This window comes from Tinamus guttatus, unplaced genomic scaffold (genome assembly GCF_059628265.1).
Source record: "Tinamus guttatus ecotype Peru unplaced genomic scaffold, ASM5962826v1 Tinamus_guttatus_pri_ptg000155l, whole genome shotgun sequence".
Classification (NCBI taxonomy): domain Eukaryota; kingdom Metazoa; phylum Chordata; class Aves; order Tinamiformes; family Tinamidae; genus Tinamus; species Tinamus guttatus.
The window spans coordinates 6,236,420-6,257,564 of record NW_028288689.1 but is presented as its reverse complement, the minus strand read 5'-3'; the positions used below and the strand labels follow the sequence as shown (position 1 = coordinate 6,257,564).

Below are 21,145 nucleotides of genomic sequence, written 5' to 3'. Positions count from 1 at the left end.
TCCAAGCCACCATTGGCTTCCCATCAAAAAAAAAAGTCCTCAAATGCCGGTGCCCAGATTCGTGACAAAACCATGGCATTATCAGCGCATGCCACTCTCTGATCTTAGCCATAAAAACCTTGCTACAAATCTAGCAGTATTTCTGAAATAGTAGCTACAATGTGCTATTACTAAGTTCAGTTAAGTAGTATACTTAGTTTAAAGCATGCCCACCCAGAGTTCCGCGCACATTAATGGCATCAGTTGCTTCAAGCAATTGCCTAGTGTTACACCCCTCGCTATTGAGGTTATTTCCACAATAGTAATTAAACCCTCATTAACAATTTTCAATTATAAAGTAAATCAAATGCAATAGTCTACACAAGGAATATTATCTAAATCTTCTCTATAATCCTGAGGTCAACACAGGAAGAAGGTTCAACTGGGCTTGAAGACTGCTTGCAAACCTCTGGTCCAACCACTGACCCTAGCCCAGGAGCAGAAATAGCAAGTACACACCAGGCAGCAGACCAGGAGCAAAACACTGTGTTGGTCATTGGGTATACAGTTAATTTGCCCTGTTAATTAACTTCTGATTTCTTCAATATATCCTTCCCAGCATGCCTCCTGGCCTGAGGTGAAGGTGCAGTGAACAGGGAACCTGGTGACTGAAGTCTTCTGATTTTTTTCTGGTAATTTTGTTTTGTTCAATAAAGCATAAAGAGCAGTTGTTCATACACAAAAGCTCAGCAGTCACTGTCCTCAGCCCACCAGTCACTCTAGAGACATCCGACTCAGGTGAGCATTGGATTTCTCATCACCCTAACTCCTCACAGCCTGAGACATCTACCATCTGACACGTGTTAGCGTCCTCTCGTGCAGATTGCACCTCCTCTAACTCTCACCTGAGGATGCCAAGCAGCTTTGCCCAGAGGCTCTTCAGCATGGGGAAGGATTTGTCCCCGGTCGCACTCACCCCTGGGGAGATCCCTTCTGCCCAGCCCTTCTGCCGCCTTAACGCCTCCACCAGTTACTGCAGACAAGTCCTGTCAGTCTGATAATGAAACCACCAGTGCCATGGGCCATGGCTGTATTTCAAATCCATAAATCCTTCCTTACTCTTGAAATCAATCGGGTTTCTCTTCAAGATACTAACACAGGCAAATCTACCACCACTCCCAACTCCCCAGCCCCAGCGCTCCTCTGAACTTCCCCCAAATCTCTACCACATGAATCAACGCAAAGGCAGACCTGGCACGCCTCTCCGGCCCCGCACCAGCAGGCAGTGAGGTCCTCATCTCAATCCTGGCCCCAGGTGCTGGTCCCGAGAGCAGCTCCTCATATAGTCCCAGTGAGACGGGCTTCTCCATGACTGTCCCTTCTTAGCTGCAGGGCGGGATGTCACCTGTACAGCTCCAGAGCTTCTACATGAGCAACGTGGAATGACCCCACTTCGCATTGTTCATTTTTCTGGAGGCTTGCAAGGTTTGGCGATTCTGTTCAGATAAGCATCCTCAAGCTTGCATGCTTATCTCAACCATCTCCCAAACAGCTTTGATCTGCAGGATTTGGCTGGAGCTCTCAAAGTTATCTTGAGAAAGCTTGTTCCTGGGAGAGTCATTCTTCTGATTAACAAGAAAAAGCTTTCTTAGGGGCTCTGAGCAGTTTTAGCGCTGGCTGGAAGTGGAGAGCACAGGAACACATGCAAACAGCAAGAACAAAAAGTTAGGAGAACTTCTTCTTAAAGCTGCTCTTGCGATCAATTCTCATCACAGCCAAAAATCTGAAGGCAGTTTTTATTTCAAATGAGTTCTAATGTGGCACCTTTCTTCTTTCTCACTCTCCATCTAAGTCTACCTTGCTCAGCCCAGCACCGAGGTGGTCAGTATAGGCGCTGCTTGTAAACAGAGATTCACAATTCGTGTTTACCCATGGCTTTACATACTCCAGACTCTATGCAAAACACTCGCGAGGAAAATTGGCTGCACTGATGAGGAAACCAAATCACAGAGAGACTAGAACTGTCACAGCAAGGAGGGAACAAACTTTACGGGGAGGTCTCTCACTCTAGAACATGTTTTAAAAGACACAGTATTAAATCATGTTGGCTTTGCTGAAACAAATAGTCCCTCTCAAAAACTCTGGTGAAGGAAACACAAGCCACGCATGCATGTTAATGGAGCCATATTCTAATTTTCCGGTTAACCTTCTCTTTGGCCAAAGCTTTAGAAAATGTTTGTTAGACTGAGAAGTGTCTGATTTAACTCCTGCTCTTGAAAAACTTCAGCATTTCCCCACTTTCAGCCCAGCACCTCACATAAAAAGGATTTGTTTCATTTGGGAGCAATTAAGGAGAAGAAAGAAGATGGCATTGCAGAAAAGGAGGAATTACTGACTCAGCAGTGAAATTGGCCATGAGAAACTACTCCAAACACATCCATCCTGCTGCCCTCACCTAGAAGAGAAATGTTCATTAAAAATACTATTCAGCAAGAGAAAAGAAGTATGAACAGCAAAAAAATATGTACATGTGTTTTAAATAATTTTTTTAATTGTTGAGGCAGTAATACTTGGTTCATGGAACTGCAATATACAGAGAGGTGAAATAAATAGCTTATATATATATAATATATATAATATAGCTGGTTTTAAAATATTCCCTTATCATTGGTGTACTAGGTCATTTTGTAGTCACTTGAATGTATTTAGCAGCATTCTCCAGAACTGAGCATAATGCAGGATCACAGAGCCGTGACACCTTATGTCGTCAAAAAGGTTACAGAAGATCGATGCGTTGAGAACTCCACGGAAACTCAATCACTGCGGCACACACCATCTTGTCTCGGTCCAGCTTGCAGCAGACAATAAATAGATTACTGCAAAACTGGCACATTTCAGGGCAAGGTCTCAGTAACTTTGGGAAAGAACTTTGGTTTTCTTTGGTTTTATTTTTTTTATTTTTAATAATTACTTTTTCCTCTGGGGATATGCTTGAAAAGTTGTCCTTTCCAAAAAGAGAAATAAGCACCTGTGTGTCATCAACAACAAGAAGTCAATTTAAATAGAGCAGTTCGTTTTGTTTTTTTTCAAGTCACAATAAATCCCTAACAGCTTTTCCCCAGCGTTTGCCATCTAGTCTTTTATTAATTTTTTTATTTTTATTTTTTTAAACACAATGTACAAAAATAGAGCTTCTTCCTTATTTTTAATGTAAAAATATTCCTCTGGTGCAGTTTTTTGTGGTTTATTATTGTGACATTGTTTTTGTCTATTTTTAACTGGGGTTGGTGGGTCGTATTCTCTTAGTCCTCTTGGTGACTGTTGTGTACTTGAAAGGTTTCTGTATCTCCACTTGACCCTTTGGGTACCTCTTCATAAAATGCACATCTTGCTGGTTTTCCCGGGTCTTGGGCCCTTTCCGTGGCCTTCCTTTTTTGGTGAATCCCACATACCAGCCTGAATACTTTGCTGACATCAGTGCTGTATAGTTGTTTTCGAGGACTTTTTCAATGAAGACACACTCCTTGCTGGTGCCATCAGGCTGAAAAAGGAGGGGGGAAAAAAAACCCATTATCGAAATGTTAACCCAATAACAAAAATTAAGCTTGGCATAAATAAATATTCACATGAGGACCTGGCTGTTGGTTCCAACATTTTAATAGAAGCAGAAAGAAACATCAGCTGAAACAGAAATGATAAGAAAAGTGCAAGAGCATCATTCAACTTTTTATTTCCCCATACACTCCTATCCAAAGAGAGAAAGATTTTTCAAAGATAAACAATGCCCAGCTCAATCAACAGCAAAGAAAGTAAAATGTTTGGCTTGTAATTTCCACTAGGAAGGAGGGTGCAATGAATTTGTTCCAAGGAAGCATCATATTTGTAAGTGGAAGAAAAATCATCAGAAAGCCAGAACCAGCCTTTCCACTTCTATCACTACTTCTGATGAATTTTCAAACACACCTTTGGGCCTAGTGCGCTTATCTCCAACCCCTGCTAAGACCTTTTCAAGCCTCCAAGAGTCCAAGTCAACAGGGTGCTCTGGAAACACTCTTCCTCAGGCAGGGGCCTTAGCAGCCATGGGTGCTAAGGATCTTGAGCCTCCTGGTGGGTCTCTGGGACCGAACCCAGCCAGGGCTTTAGGAGCAGGAACTCTGTGGCTGGCGGTGGCTACGTAAGCACCAAAGATCCAAAGATCAAGCTTCTGCTTTTCTGGGGCTGTTCTTCGTTTGAAGGAGACTTGATGATGGTGGCAGAGGGGAAACGATGCTTCCCCCTTCCCTACCTCTCAATGCTGGCCCAAAATCAGACACCCAAAGGCCCCAGCGTAGGAGAGCACATCTCTGCACAATGCTCCTCCTCATGGAGGGAGCAGGGAATCCATCTCCTCTGCTCACTCCAGGGCCACAGACTGCCTATGCAGGTGCTGATGGGGTGGACATTGCAGCAAAATGGCTTCAGGTCAAGGAGATCCTGAGCTCAGAGGAGGTGCCAGAGGGGATGAAGACCTGTTGGAGCCCCTGGGCTCCCACCTGTGCAGCTCTGGAGGAAGTTTCAGCATCGCACAAGGGCCCGCGGAGGCTCCCTGACACCAAGCAAACTCTCCTTGCCGGTGGCCTCCTGCCAGGAAACGCATCCTGCCAAGTTACTGGTGCCCAGGGCCTCCTGTGCACCAGGAGATGCCAAGGAGGAGACATGTGCCTGTGGCAGCCCCTGGACACGGGTGCAGCTCTGGGTGCTTTATGGAGCACGATACAAAGCACTGTGCCACACTTAATCTACTGCATAGCCAAGCCAGAAGGAAGATTTCCAGTATAGCATCAGTCCAGTCCAACCTCTAACTAAGAAAAACACGGGTTTTTAGTGCACTGCAGGCCTATATTTACATTTACTATCAGGTCCACTCTAGGCAGGGCTGGTGAGACCAGGAGAGCCCCACTGAACATGTCATAGCCAGGCTGGCCAAACCCTGCTCTTGCCTAAAAGCTTTGCCAGAAAGCCCTGCAAAATCCCAGTGGAGCTGCCTAGGGCTGGAGAGCCCACACATGGGGATGCAGGGCTGGAGCAGGGCAGAGCTATGGGAGCTGTTGCAGCCTCCTGGCCTGAGAGAGATCCCCCAAAACCCTGCAGAGGAGCTACAGGAGTGACTGTGGGACGTGAACCGCCAGGCATGATGACACCAGCACAACTCAGGCCACCAGACCTCATCCCCAGCCTCCCAAACCATGGCCTGATGCTCCCTAGGCCTCCAGCTCAGCACAGTGACCAGCCATGCCAGGCCTGCGGCCTTCGCATGCTCTCCCATCAGAGGGGCTCTTAGAGGGCAGAGATCACAGCACTGACTCTGCAACAGCGAAACGAAGCACTACCACCAGGTAAAAGCCTTGGAAAAAGGTGCCAGGTCGCTTCTTTCCTCCCCAAACATGCCATGCCCAGCGCCCAGGGGTGAAGCCATAGGCCTGGCAGGCTCCATCCCTGTGTAGGCACAAAGCTCTTTGCTTCATCGCCCGCAATCTGAGGCTCACGAGTGCTTTAATGAAGGGCAGGAGCGGGCAAAGCCGAGGGGTCTTGGTTCCTGGGGGGGTCGTTCTCCGAGCCCTGGGTTTGATCAAAGCCACATGAGCGGGGAAGGGGGAAATCAGTTGACACTGCAGGGTTCCACCAGGTTTCAATGCGAGGCCATAAAAACCGCCCCAGGTTTCTCAGGGCTCAGCCCACTACAAACCTTTCACCAATAAATGGAGAATTTTTAAACAATACCATGGCTGGGTTTCAAATCCACCCAAACCCAGGTGCTGATGAGCCGACCAAATTTGTACTGCAGGGTAGCAGGTAATTGGAACGGTCATTTCCCCCATGCTTGCAGAATGGTCCTGGATCTGAGCCATGGCCTTGTTGCTAGGAGAATTTAGGCATTTTTGTGCCGTTTGGGAGGTTTCCGCTTGCACTACAATGTCAAGTTCTCATGGAAAACGAACACTGGAATTAAAAGAAAATGTGTGTGTAGGAGGGGGAAGTTATTCTATTAATAACAAAAAAGTGTTTGCTTATACCTTCAAATCTGCCGACAGAGCCTAAGACGGAGACAGGAGGTGTAGGAATAACAAGGTGCAACTCCAGGCCAACCTCAGGGCTAATTTGAAGTAAACAAGGAGCATGAGATAAAATAACTTGGTTCTGGAAGAGGAAGAGCTAAACGATTTGATAACATGAAATTACAGCAACATTTACAAGTACTTCAAGATAAATCAGGATAAGGACCTCGCTCTTCCCCAAACAGAGCATTCCTGCACGTGCTAAGACATGTCGGAGACAGACAAATGATTTTCAGATACTTGCAGCATGATTTTACAGCATCTGCTAGAAAGCCCAGCAGATCATAAATCATTCACACTCGTTACCTACACCATGGAGAGCTGGACCCCGGATGGTCTGTTAGGGGAAAGTGCAGTTTATGTCAATAACTTCTAAATGTTTCCTTGTTTCCACTGGGTGCCATTTGCTCAAGGCCTGATCGTGTTCCTATTTAACAGCAACAGCAAAACGACTCATTGGGCCCGTCCTCTCCCCTCGCCTGCCCTCCAGGGGGGAGAAGGACGGACGCGGCAATGGATATGATGCTCCCCAAATCCCAGGCAGAGCTGGCTTTCCTAACGTAAGGAAGATACCTGTGCTCCCTGCTCCCCTTTTCCCAAAGGATTTTAGCACAAATGTTTGCCACCGATACAAGGTCGCACCCTCTCCTGCAGACGTCAGCAGTGGGACGCTGCCAAGCTACATTTCGTACATACTTAGCTGTCAGGATGCACCTCGCGGAGCACGCGCCCTTCCAAACACAGACCTTTCAGTTGGAAACCGTTCTGTTAAATAAACGGGAATATCTGAAAGCACAGGAGGCAGCAGGAGCCGCCTGGGTGGGCAGTGCGGGAGGACTGCTTGCAGTCCCAGCTCCCAGCCAGTCCCATAGAACAGGCCTGACACAAGGACTTTGCGACAAAAGTGTGCCAAACTGCACTAGGACTCAGAAGAAGTAAAAGTCAGAGTGGAACTCCACCTGCAAAGTCAAAGCTGTAGTTTGCCCCAGGCCAGCCAGCTTTTTACAAGCACCATCCCCATAACGTGTCCTCCCATCAGACGGCTCCAGGGCTACTTTGGTCCTCTCCAAGGCTACACAGGGCAGTTTGCACTGGTGTGCATATGCTCTCTCCCCTACACCGTGATATTTTGCCCATTTTGAGCGTAGCTCGGAGTAATTCTTCAGAGCCGCAACATGGCTATCATTCCTTCCAAGCTTCCTTGATGCATGCATCTCAAACGTGGCTGTCCATAACCATCCCAAACTGCTGCTGAGTTTCTAGGACTCACAAAAATCCAAAGGAATAATTCAGAGCCTATTTTTCTACATCGCTAGGACCTGGGCAAAGAGGTGTGAGAAAGCGGAGCGCAGAGGGCAAACGGAGAGACTGCGTGATCCAGGTGCCACAAAGCACCATCCTTCCAGTGGGGCATCTCCGGGATAAAACAGCCAGAGAGCAGCTCTGGCCATGGAGATCTGCTGCCCAGGAGGGCCAGGAGCTCATGTGGCTGCAGTTTCATCCCGGAGCCAGACTGGAGCAGCCACAGCCGCACCAGGCCCCATCTCCAGGAGGGGACACGCGTGTCTCGCACAGAGCTGCTCACACGCCGTGGGCCGGCCCCATCCCACGCGTGGGCAGCAGGGCCACAGGAGCAGCCACCCGCTCCCCAGCGCAGAGCGCCGGGTTGTTTGCGCAGAGCATTTGGCGACCGCCCCTGCAGTACTGCACGCAAAACACGCTGAACTGACACTAAAGTGGAATTAAGTGCCAAAGCATTTGCTGCTTCTACAATTACACGCTGGAGCTCTTTGGTGCTCTTCTCTCCTGCGCTCGCTCACACTCTCTCCTTTTTTTCTTTTTTTATGGCCCAACTTGGTCTCATTGTAGGCTCGCTTTCGTGTTTTAAGTTCTCCAAATGGAAAGGATCAAAGGGCTCTTTGTTGTCAGAGCGGGAGCGCTGCGCGGAGCGAGCCGGCGCTGCCACGAACAGCTTGCTGCTCAGAGGGAAACCCCGGAGCCTCTGTGCCACCAGCCGGAGCCAAAGCACTAGCAGGTGCAGCCGCCGCCACTGCCTCCTCCTCCTCCTCCCTATTAGCCAGCAACACTAAGCCACCTGAGCGGCTTTTTTTTATGGGAGAGGGAGGCCAGGGCAGGTTTTCTCATTTAGTCTTCACAAATCTGGCTCAGTGGGCACCAGCAAATCCAGCCTTCGCTGGGCTCCTGCGGCAACAAAGAGCTCGCGCCGGCGGCCCCACCGACAGCGCGTCGCGGCCGGAGACGCCTCCGCAGCTGAAAGGTCTCTCTGTTTCTCTGAAAGGTTTCTTTGCCGCAGCAAGATGCAACCTCTCGTGTGAGGCTGGGGCGGCTCTCCTGCCTAATGCTGCTGCTCGGCCTCCTGGATTTCCGGCATTTATCCTGGCCACAAAAGACACCTCTTGACCCGAACACACGCTCTGCTCCCACGCAGCGCTGTAAATCAGGGCCGCTGCATCCCTAAGTGCCTCTGCCCCAGGCGCTTCCTCCCGCTCGCCGGCCTCTGACCCAGCACAGCTCTCCGAGGAAAAGGCTCAGGAGCCGCGATGGGCAGCTCCATAAAAGCGTCTGCCGCGCAGCAGCGAGGTCGGCTACGCACGCAGGCCAGGGGAGCGCAGGCACAAAGCAGCAGGGAGCAGGACAAGTCTGCGAGAGGAGATGCTTGGAGAGGGGGGACACCTGCCCCGGGAGGCCCCCCCGGCGATCGGTTTTGCACATTTTGGCCCACGTGCATGGGGATTGCTTCCAGCTCCCCCGCAAGCACGGGCAGAGTCTTTGGCACGTGTAGGATGGAAAATACTGTTGTGCAGTACTATGAGCTGCCCAAATGCTGTATATCTGCAGCATCCGCAGCTCTCGTGCTGCAGGACCCAGCAGAAACTGTGAGAACTGAGGAGAGAGAGGGTTTCTAGGCTGATGTAGTTTTATATTGTTATTTCCTTATATCCTTTATTCAAAAAAAAAAAAAGTCACATTTCTAACCCATATCTGTTCACTAACCTTCATACTACCTTGGAATAGCAGCATCTCACTGTAGAGAATACAAAATCACAAAGATCAAACAAGTATTTGTAGTGGTCACCCATGCAAGGCTGTGGCCATGCCAGGAGCTGCCTCTGTCCCAGCCAAGCTTATTGCCAGCAGCGTGAGAGGAAGGCATATACCTACAACTGGAGCCAACCAGGATAGCATCATCTATACAGATGTAAATTTGATTAACAGAAATTCAAAACTACCTCCAAGAACTCTGTGCTGGTGGTGAGCCTGTTGGTCACTTCCTAAATGAACTTTATGAAACCAACAGAAAATCAAGGAAATGTTAATTCAAGTTACATATTTTGGGCTTGCTGCCATGTGAAGCTATTCCTTGGGGAGGTTTGAAACCATACGCAGGCTTCAGATGTGCTTCATCATTTCATGACATCTACCATTACCTGCACAGCCACTTTTAGCCTCCATTGAGATTACACAAACTAATCCTAAACTTTCTATAAAAGATGACTAAGAATAGCAGCGTTGTCTTAAGTAGGCTTACATTCATTATATAGGTACCTATGACACAACATAAAAATTAATTAAAAAATGTTACATAAAACATTAGATCTAGGCAATGAGCCTTCTTGATTTGTTGCCTTGTTTAATTTGGCAACAGATCTGGTCAATCCTAGGTTTACTCATACTACACATACACACGCACAGAATTCTTCAGTTATCATTTAGAAAAAGCAGAGTCTCATTCAGCTGTCATTCTTGTAATGACTTCAGTTTCTCTAGGACAAGTTTAAATTAGGGTGACTACTACTTAAGATCATACGTACAGACTGGCTGTCTGCACTGTAGTGTTAGTTCTTTGTGCCACATTATATCACTAAAAAAAAACAGAGAGAGAATTCCATGATGAAATCAAGGTGTCATCCATAGAAAATGGTCAGCAAGGATTGCTCCAGCCTAGGAACAACAAGCTTATTTCTGTCTACCACAGAAAGGCTTGCAAGATTTGCCTTCCCTCATGAAAATATAGTACCTTACTTTACATGTGCCCAAAATAATGTAAAGAATGTATAGGCCAAAAAATATATTTAAGCATATATATATATATGTATAAAATGCTATAATGACCATATATTCTTCTGCAGAAGCTGGATCATAAGTTTTATTCTTCCCTTCAAAATTAGCCTCTGTTCTTACTTCCCATCCAAAACACATTTGAGAGTCAAGGAGAAACGATCCTTGAGTAGCACATGCACATTCAGGTGAATTCTCAACTACATCCACTCAAGACAGCAGTGTATTACTCGGTTCCTTGCTGCAGTTTATTATTAAAAAAAAAAACACACACAAAACAAAATATATTTCTAAAGTAACATTTAAAAAAAAACTTCACCCCCGACTTGGAAAGGCTCAATATCAAGAAAAATTGCACTGGAAGAATATTTGCACTGGATGGTCTGAAACAAATGCAATGTAATTCATCTTCATTCCAGCATCTAGACAAGATGCATGCAACACACCCTCTCCACCCAAATGGCACGAGACAAGGTCAGTGCTCAGGGATGATCATTCCTTCCCAATAATTTTAATTAACATTTGACCTTAGGGAACTGAATTATTTCTATTTGACCAGGTCAAAATAGTTTTTCCTGGAGCATTCTCCTAGCGCTGCAAAGATAAAGCTTGCCTTGAACAGGAACCCTGCACCTGCACTGGGATGAGGCCCAAAGAAGCAGCCTCCCACCTGCACTATTGGAGCTCCAATACAACACACAGCTGCAAACACCATGAAACACAAGGGACAGCATGTTAGCAGGCTTGTGGTGATGCTCATTCCTTCATCACAGAAAGGATTATATTCTTGTGCAGTTTTGAAAATGAAAGCAGCTTTCCTCTGGAAGAGGTTCCAGTCATGGAGGAAGATAAAGCTTTAAAGGTCGAGCTTATAAGTTTGGTCTTCAGTGTGAACCTGGACTTTGCAAAACTTCAATTTGACAGAGATAATTGGTTCTTCTTAAGAATAGCCAAAAGAAACATGAAGTTTGCTGAAGAAAAATCCCAAGAAATCTGTATGCTTGTTATGCAAGTCTCTGGTGACCAGACATAGCCCGGAGATAAAGAGCCTGAAACTCCCTAACATAAATCCCTATAATGAAGAAATTTATCTTCAAAATAATAGGATAAGTGGTTGTCAAAAGGCATCTTTAGTTTTATCTTTGAGCAAACATTTGACTTGGAGCATTCTGGCTGTACTAAGAAACCTAAGATAACTGGTAATTTTCACAGATAACGACTGTTTCCTAAATGTGACTACTAGCACCTCTGGACCACCTTGGCTGTCCTGTGAAACAATGTGTGGAGTATCAGTCCCGTCTCAGATATTCCTGCTGCCATCTGAGGATGCCCTGCTTGCAGGACAGCCAGGTCATGTCACAACTCCTCTACCCACAGCTTGGTTAGGGTGAAAACCCGTGGTCCTTGGTGGTCCTGGGAGATGTCAGTCAGTCCGGGGTGCTTGGAAAACCACACAAACTTGAGGGAAGCCCACAACAGCTTAGCACAGACCTTAAATATCCCCATTACTGGTATAAGATGTTAGCTGATGTCAAACCAACAACATGAGTCTCCTACCTGGTAAAGCCACTAAATCCAAACTGAACCACAACTACATCAACACAGTAACTAGTCCTCTGAAATCGTTGATTAAACATTCAGTAATGAATGAGTGAATGGTGGAGACAATACGTTCAGTGGTTGCCTAAGGATAAGCTGCTTTTCCTCTCTCCATTCCGTGACATGAATACTACAGTCTTCTGGATGAAAAACCCTTCAGAGCCTTAGCATCTAGAAACACACAGACTGATGTCACAATCTCTTCCTTAAATAGGTAAAGGTGGCCTTAATTGTTCAGAAAGAGAGGTGCTTTCTCCCCAGAACCAGTTTCTTCCACCTCCTCATCCTCTCATCCCAAGTGGCCACAGAGCTTCAGCTCAAGCACCTCCTAGCTATCCCCATTCCCTGTGCAAGCTCTCCCATTCCTTCTTCCAAGCTCTGTTGCTTTTCCATATTTATCCGTATCCACAAAACTACTCTCCCTCTCCTGAGCATATGGATCTTGGGAACAACCTTCAGTTTTCCTCTCCCTGCAACACCAAGATCAGCTGTCTCCTAGTCCACAGCATCACATAAAAAATCTAAACTTTATTTCCATAGAAATCAGCCCATGTGTTTATGTCACTTTCCCCCTCTCCTTTCCACCTCCAGGGAACTTCTACGCAAAACCTTGCTGTAAACAAGTGGTCAAAAACACAGGAGCAGGACAAGGCCCATTGCTAACAGCAAATATTAACGCTGCAAAGGTCCAGTTAGCTCACACAGACTCCCACCACTTGGAAGGAGCCACTGCAGCACCTACAGCTCTTCGCTTTGGAGCCAAAGCCACCGCAACGCAGTAAACACTGGAAAGTGGTTTCATTAGGCTTCACCATAAACGACTTCTCGCGAATCGTTACACTGCGTGTGCCGCTCGGGGCGAGACTTCCAGGAAAGGCCCAGGAGCGCTTGGCATTTGGTGGCCCCACGCTGAGCCCTGCGCAAGGAAAGCGGCGCTCCCGCCCGGCCCCGGCTTTCGTGCAGGCCCAGCACACTCGTGCCGCCCCGCCGGAGCTCGGCACAGGCGGGATGCCACCAACGCTCCCGGAGCTTGGACGGGATGTTCCCCTCCAGCCAGCGATGGGAAAGGAGCAGCGGCAAAAAGCTGCGGTGTTACCAAAGCCTCGCGATATCTCAGGGCTCAGAATTCTCAGAATAAAAAATCAAGGATTTTTCCACTGGTTGCAGGGAAGATTGAATAAGTGAATGCAAAAGATTAATAGTTCAATTGGAAAAAATATCATTTTTCTTATTGTTTTTAAGACTCTTGCAGTCCAAGGGCCCTGGGTCAAGACTTTTGGATAACCGAGGTTGATTTCAGATTAGGTCCATATTCCGAGCATGACAAGGTTCACAGATGTTTGGATCTCCCTTCTTTCAGGGGTGTTTATTTAGCTGCCTAAAATGGAAGGCGAACTAAAGGGGAGTGAAAACTCAGCAACAGCTCGCTTTAAAAAAAGCTTTAAAAAAGCTTCTGCCATAGCTGAAGAACCACACTGCAGTTCAAACCAAGATGAGCGAAATCCAGCAAAAACCACGTCAGGTTTTGTTTTCACGTGAGATGCCAAGTCAGAAGAGTTATGATCCAACACGTCACAGCGAGATCTGCAACATGCGAGCGATTAAACCTGACACTCTACCAAGCTCCGGTCCCGCTTTGGTTGCAAGTGCAACAGTCAGCCCAGAAATTGTGAGATTTTATAAGCCCCTTAAAGCAACTCTAACACCATGCAGCTCAGGAGAGGAAAAAAAAATCTGGATAAGCATCAAAAATGCAGAGTTTTGCCCCAGATCCAAGACACAGTTGGGCATGGCTTTAAATATACAAGCTGAGGAGCGTGAAACCTCATTTATGGCATCGAGACCTCAACTGACAAACCTGGGTACGCAGAACTGCTGCTGGCAGAGTGCCCCCGTCCACGTGCCCATGTCTTTGCAGAGTGCTGGGTCGGTGGGTCAGTGCCCCACCTCTGTCAGGGACCAGGCTCGGGGCCACCAGGGAAGAGCGGTACCAGACACTGTCCAGGCGCATGCAAGGCACAGGGCTCCCTAATCCCAGCTCTCCTCCTCCGCCAGCTGCTCCCTAGTTTTACAAAAATGCTCCAGTTTCACCCCAGCAGAGGCTCAAAGGTAGACTTTCAAAAATGCTCGTCCTCAGTCTTGATCAAAGTCAACATATAAGAAAATAAGAATAAAAATGGAGAACCCTCAGCTGCTCCAGATGCACCAAAACCAGTGGCTTTGGAGAACCCCCCCTGTATTTTCTTACCTCAACATGACTCCATGTCCAAGGGGGGATCCCCAGAGCTACCACTGAGCAACCTGGGGCTGGTGTAACCCAAGACACTCCCGTCCCTACGAGGCAGAGGAATTGCGCAGACCAAGACTGCACGCATGGGCCGTAACAAGCGCCTTCGCTCTTTGATGCCGTCAGAGGGTTTCTTTTTAGCCAACTTTCCTGACTAAATACACACATGCTTCAAGAAAACCCCTATTCTAAAGCTGTAATGTAAACAGCCCCAAATTATTACTATCCCCTAAAGGCTACTGCTGGCAGGAATCAGTGATAAAGCTCTGCCAGAGCAGTCTGGCATCTAGCAACAATTTGTTTGTTGTCCTGCAAAAATACAGAGCGCCTTGCCATATGGTATTAGCAACTTTCTGGTAACATTAAGAAATATATTGGCTTGGAAAGCAGTTATCACACCAGGAATAATCCTGCGTTTCTGAGGCAGGTCTGTCCCGTAAAGTGGTACCAGCATCGCGGTGCTGCCATGCTCCAGCCATCCCAAGTGGCCAGGGCTAGGGAGCCTTCTAGGGACCAGGTTTGCCCCAGTATTCATATTAAAATGAAGTCATTAAAATGCCTTTTTTTTTCCCCTTTTAAATAAGGTATATATATTATAATGATTTCCTGAAAGTGTTTACACGTCATCACCAAGGGCATTTTAAAGAAATCCAAAAGTGACACGGTGCGTGTCAGCATACAGATTTGGTGGGAAAATACGTATTTTAGAGTATTGCATGCTCTTCAGCTTGAATTTTTAGGAGCTGAACTGATGCAAATGAGAGGAGATTTCTGGGGACGTGACTTTACTCCTTCCACTTTCTATACGGCACTAAATGTATTCCCGTCCCTCCCAGGCTCTGCTCCTAAAAGGGAGTCAAAATCCAGCATAAAGAGCCCTGCTTACACACACGAGTCCCACTGGGCTAAATCCCAAGGCTTTTGTCAAGGGAAGCACGACAAATACGAATGCAGTGAATCTAGACTAATGGGATCCTTGCTTACATAGGATTTCCAATCTGATGTGCAGTGCATTTTTTATTTTAAATCAGACAGTTGTGTCCAATTTACAGGTACGCAGGTCATCAAGCAGAGGGATTCAGGCATGGCCACAGCAGTGACCTTGGTAAAGTAACTGGCTTTCCTCATACTTCACACGTTCACTGTCCTTTATGAGAATAACCTGGTGGGAGATGACACCCAGAACAGACACACAGCTTATCAAACCCTGCTGCTGTTTCTTGATAGTCAAAGCCTACCTCAGAACGAGAAATCACCCCAGCTCCTGAGGGTGGGAGTTTGCTAAAGATTCACAGCATCAAGATTGCAGCCAGACAGTGAGGAACAGCATCACGCAGGACCACAGCACAAAGCAATGACAGTCACCACATTGTCCCAACTCCTTCATGCCAAGAGCCTTGGCTACCAAGAGAAGGAAGCTCCATCACTCAGCACCTGCTTCTCCCTCCAGGAAGGGATCCAGAAGTGATCCAAGCTTACTGCAAGGAGGAGCTGTATTCAAAACAAAAGCAACAACGGGCAGGAGACAACGTTATCTATGGATCTGAATAGGCACAGTCCAGATAAGCTTGACCAGCCATGCAAGAACATTAGTAGGACCACTTGAAGCATCTTCTGAAGCAATTTCTGCATAAAATTAAAGGTGTGCTTAGCTCCTTCCCCATTCATCTCAAATCGTTTGCATTCCTGCCAATGAATCTTTCAGAAGAAACTATCAGCGACCTGGGGCCTTCTAAGCCTACATGTTACATGAGGAAGACACATGAGTCACATGGGATGCCCTTCCCTATAGGAAGTCTTTAAGTCTAAGTCTTCAAACAGATCAGTGACCTCTTGCAAACCCTGAGAAGTATAGGAGAGAGGTAAGGAAAGGAAAAGGAAACCTCTGCAATGTCCTGTTCTTCTAGATAGAACCAATTTCCTGTAAGGGCAGGTGCAACAAGAACAGTTAGAGGTGACCAAGCCACCTGCTCACATCCCTGCCTGCTCTTCCCCATTGCGGAGGTTTAAAAGACTTCTCTTTGGCAGCTTTTTGTGAAGGTGCAGTCCTCCGCTTTATTGGCATCATTATCTCAACGCATGAGATAAGAGAAGCTGAGGCAGAGAGAAAAGCCACCAAAGGACCTCCCAGGAGAACCACAGTCAGAAATCCAGAGCTCCTTCAAAGACATCAGTATCTCCTCTCCACCCCTAACATTAAATTATTGCAAACATTCAGGTCCCTGTGTTCTCCATGAAAAGTCACATCATGCCCTTTGCCACCAACACCCTCGCATGTCTACACATAAGAAGCTACAGATAGAGGAGACAGACTGGGAGAGCACATGTGAGCCCAAGGTGAAACACATCTGAAGACAGTCCTATTCAATATGGAAATCACACTATTAGGAGGAATTACTAGCATGAGATAGCTAGAGAGATGGTGTAGGAGTACTAACGACCTAGAACAGAAATGTTTTCGCATGTAAGGGGAGAGAGGGCTGAGTCCTCTCCTCCCAATGTTGATAGAAGTCTGAGTTTAATAAACAATATTTTTTTAAAAAAAAAAAAAAAGGTTTTCAACAAAAATGTCTACTCTTCCTCTTCTGAATTTTCATATTTCATATGTAACAAAACCACACCATAAAGGTCATTGGTCCACAGAAAAGCAAAAATCAGAAGAGTCAGGACATACAATTTCTTCATGTGTTAAAATAGAGACAACAAAAAACACGGGGTGAAGGGTGGGAAACAGGGTCAGAAGAGGAATAAATAAATTAATAAATAAAAGGAGACCTTCCTTGGACCTTTTTAAACACAATATCAAAAAACACCAGCACAACACAAGCTCCTGAGAAAGCTCTATCAGATGGCTGCAACTCAGAAGAGCTGGCACAACTGCCAGCTCAAATATTAAGAAAAAGTAAAATAAAATAAAATGCAGAACAAAACAAAACCAAACCCCCCAAAGGCTGCTCTTGTGAACCATATGGGTTGGTGCATTTGCTTGTAACACAGCTAGCTCCAAGGTAGGGAAGGAGCCCAGTTTCTGGAGCAGTCGTACTCATAGGACGTTCCAGTCGAGAGCAACAACAACCTGCTCGGGTTCGTAATACCCTTTGTGGTGATTATGGGAAACAAAAAAATTTAAAAAGCACTAAATTCAAAGCAGGTTTTTCAGCTGGGGGGGATCCAAAAACGCTGACTGAGGAGGAGAACAAAGCCAGATGGCACATGCCGGTATTGTTGGGGATTATGCAGTGTAAGGCAATAGGAAATGAGCAGAGAAAAAGAACCAGTTTTGTCCCACGGCTCCTCCGTTGCCAAATGAACATACCGGGGCAACCGTGAAACAATCAGTTTATGGGTTTCATTCCCCTCCACCCCCAGACTGAACTTCAATATTTGTATAAGCCGAGGCGTAACTTTTATCTAATGTTTTCCTTGGGTTTACTAGCTGTTTAGAGCATTCAGCCTAAAAAGCATCCCCTCAAACGCTTGCCACAAAAAAAAGTTGAAACTCTGATACTAATTAAAACCACACTCTTTGGTATCAAGAAGACATGCTATTATTTTCTTTCTTGCTCATGAGAAGCTGTTAATACGGGCAATGCGTCTGGAACATTTTCCTTCAAGCGCGGCGCTCAGTACCCCCTCCTGCTCAGGTCGGCTGGTTTATGAACTTGTCAGCAGTCTGGGGTGGGAAGGCTCACATGGGATATTTACACGAGGGGAAAAAAAAAATTTTTTTTTTTTTAAATAACAAGCAGTTTGCCAGTTTAATGTTATAAAAAGCACACCAAGAAAGAAAAAAAAAAGAAAAAAAAAAAAAAGGAAAACAAAAGCTTTACGCGGCAGGAAGGGTGACAGGCTAAAGAACCGTCCAGCCTTGTTGCCCAGTGGGCCAAATGACAGGACGGGTCTTGCCAAAATCCACTGCACATCGTGAAAAGCAGCCTCTGACCCTGTTGGGCGCTCCGGGACACTGGGCACGGACGAGCGAAGGACGCGGCTCGCTGCTGCGCACCGTTAGGGATCCACCACGCTGGGGCAAGCGTTATTAAGGGAAGCAGTAACATTTATGCTCGCTTTATCCCGGCTAATTCGGTCACTGCTACTCCACTCTCGTGCTATCAGCACCTCATAAACATTAACATATTCATCCTCATAACATCCCTAAGAGGAGGGGAGCTGCTATTATCACATCTAAGGATGCAAATCTAAGGCATAAAGCAATCAGGGGCCAGATATTAGACATGTTGAGAGCAATTTTCAAAGGCATCCATCCGCATCCTAAGTGCTCCGAGTCCAGCAAAAGGACTCATTTGCTCATGCAAGAGCAAACAACATCTCCTTTGGAGCAGGGAATAGCAGTGCAGGATGCAGCAAAGGTCTGCTCGCGTTCAGTTTCCCCAGCCCTGCTGAGCGATTCCCAAATTGCCACTGATGGGAAGCAGCATCCTGAAGGCCAGTGCTCTGCAATGGGGGCAAACACAGCCCGAGCACTGCCACACTCCCAAGCAACGCCGGTGCGGAAACAGGGATGCTCCATGCTCTCCCACAAGCATCTCCCTCGGGACCACAAAAGCAAACGGCGCTTGAGCAGCCCCACTGACTCCTGCCTTGTGTCGGGAGCGCAGTTTTCGCCGCTCTGTTGACTCAAAACAAAACTCAGCCTTCCCTTTTCACAGCTTGCAGCGATGCCAGATTTTAATCCTGGCGGTGCAACGCGTGGGCAGCGGGGAAGGGGCCTCCTATGGGCGCCTGGCGCTATTTTAGCTTTGAGCAACCTCCTGCCCACTTGCTAAGCTCCTGGTTCGCCAGCAACACAGAAAAACTGCCTGAGTTACAAAAACAAGTTAAGGCACAAAAAATATGACTTCAGCAAAGAAGTTAAGCTGCACGGGCGAATATGCTGTAATTTGTTACATGCTTCCATTGTGCGGGGATCCAAAGTAATAAAATACTCCTGTAATGCTAGAACCGTGAGGCCCAGCCCTGGTAAGATGCTCAGATCCCAGTATTAGCTTTGCCACCCTATACCCTGGCTCTCCATGACAGCAAGCACCACGTTGCTACTTCCCTAGCACAGTACCACTTTGGGAATCCTCTTTTTTTATATAAATTTCATCCCAAATGCTGTTACATTTCTCTAGAGCCCAGCCGGGCCGGACCGCCTTGGAAATGCCACAAGCCCTGGGTCCTGCTTCTCATTTGAGGCTGTCGGGACAAGCTCGAACACATCATTAGGAATCTGCAGAGGCTGCAAAAGGTAACACTCAGGTTACAAATGGATTAATAGGAAACACTTACCTTCCCCACTAGCTTGCCTTTCCTGTTCATGCACAGGTAGAAGTCCGTCTCTTTCCCTTTGATCCGGACTTGACTGCCAAAAGTGTCTGTTTCCACTAGAAGCTGGGCTTGGAAAGGAAGAAGAAGAAGAAAACAAAGCATTTACGAGGGTGGTCACATCAAAGTTGCTCTCTCCCGTGCCGTGCCAAGCCTGGAAAGCCAGAGACCCATCCGCAGGCTTGGTCTGGCCTGGTGCACGGACACGCACTGCTCGTCCACCCAACACCGCTCGGGCACCGGTGCGGTGCAGCCCGAGGGACCCCCCGCGCCGAGGCTGCGGGTTACGGCCTTGCGGAGGCAGATCCAAGAACCAAATTCCCTTTTCCCTGGCAGCAGCCTCAAAGACTTTGCAAGCGTCCCAGCCACGTGCTGGAGGGACAAACCAGCACCCTGCTCTTCAGGCCTCCTAGAAGTCACTGAGACAGCGAGAAAGGGAGAAGCCTGCTGCTAGTCAGGCTTTATAATGAGCACCTGCACTCTAGGAAGCCTTTGCATGTACAAACCTGCTCCCAGAAGGTCAATGATTGCTCTGTGGCAAAATCTAGCTCAGCTGAGCCTACAACCCTTGACCTGCCTGGGAGAAATAGGGCCAGTCACATAAGGTGACTGGTCTGCAGCACTTGCAGGAGCCGTGGCAGAGGATGAACTTCTGCACCTTAATGTGCCACCTGCCCCAACACGGCTTAACCTGCCAGGCTGCCAGCTGAACGTCACACGCTGCCAGCCATCATCACAGAAACCTGGACCCGTCTGAATTCAGAGCTTTCTTCCAACTCCCTTCGGAATTGGGATCTAAACGCAAATTCCAATCGTGCCCCAGGTTCAGATTCCACAGATCTCCCCAGAGAGGCAGGAACATGTGGACTGGACGTTTTGGTTCAGATCCACCTCCAACATGCAGGGGAGATCGTAGACACGGGCGAAACGCAGAGCAGGAATGTGTGAGTGTCAGCAAGTGCAAATCCACGCGCCTGCTCTGGCAATTCTCACGTTTGTACGAGCCGCGTCTCCCCGTGGAAACCCTGCGTTTGCCAAACTCCGCAGAGCGCTTCCTCGGGGTGCAGAAAGTCACATTCTTTTTGGCATTCATATTTCAAACTTTAAAACCCTCTAAGAACAAATATGCTCCCTGTAAGGATTTACCATGGGGGTAGAAATAGGAGTTTGTTTCATTCAAACAAATTAACATTTTTCCCACTTGTAAAGTCAACTTTTCACTTCTGCAGCAGTGCATATATCACAAACATTTAAGTTGCGAGTGTCCTAAATGAAGTCTTCCTTTTGCAGCTCAATCACATCCACAAGTTCAGGATTTTCAATTACTACCTGTTTACATTTATTTAGATATATCTGTTTTCCTTTATCATTACAGGGGATATTTAAAGAATAACTCATTTCTGACTGCAAATGGGAAAATGCCTGTGTTATATCAGTATAATGCTTACAAACACACATAAGTATGTGCATTTATCCACGTCTTTCAGAAACACATCCACGGTTTTGGATATCTGGGATGGAGGCCGGCTCGTTGATGATAAGCGAGCGCCGCAGGCCTCGTCTCCCCACCTGCCCAGGAGGCACCACAGTGAGGAATTGCTCCATGGACCACAAATACGGCATCGCAGGAAGGGTCTAAAGCTGAGCAGAGCTGCAGCAGGGCAGAGGACGCTTGGGCCAAGAGAGGCATCCAAAGGGAGGCTGACCAGGACGGTGAATGCCCTGGTGAAAACCAGGAGCTCAGGGAGGCTGCTCAGAGGAGCTCTCCCTGCCTGGA

The 21,145-nt window shown here is 47.2% G+C and overlaps 1 protein-coding gene across 1 annotated transcript in view; it reads right to left on the bottom strand.

The window, feature by feature from the left end:
- Nucleotides 1–2,576: 2,576 nt before the first annotated feature.
- The window catches only part of FGF18 (fibroblast growth factor 18), a 58,358-nt gene continuing 39,789 nt past the window's right edge, over nucleotides 2,577–21,145 (bottom strand). Inside the window, exons 4-5 of the mRNA XM_088522636.1 lie at nucleotides 19,333–19,439; nucleotides 2,577–3,520 (exon numbers count right to left, since the gene is read on the bottom strand). Coding sequence (XP_088378762.1) covers nucleotides 3,254–3,520; nucleotides 19,333–19,439 — 374 coding nt within the window. The 3' untranslated portion in view covers nucleotides 2,577–3,253. The remainder of the gene's footprint in view (nucleotides 3,521–19,332; nucleotides 19,440–21,145) is intronic.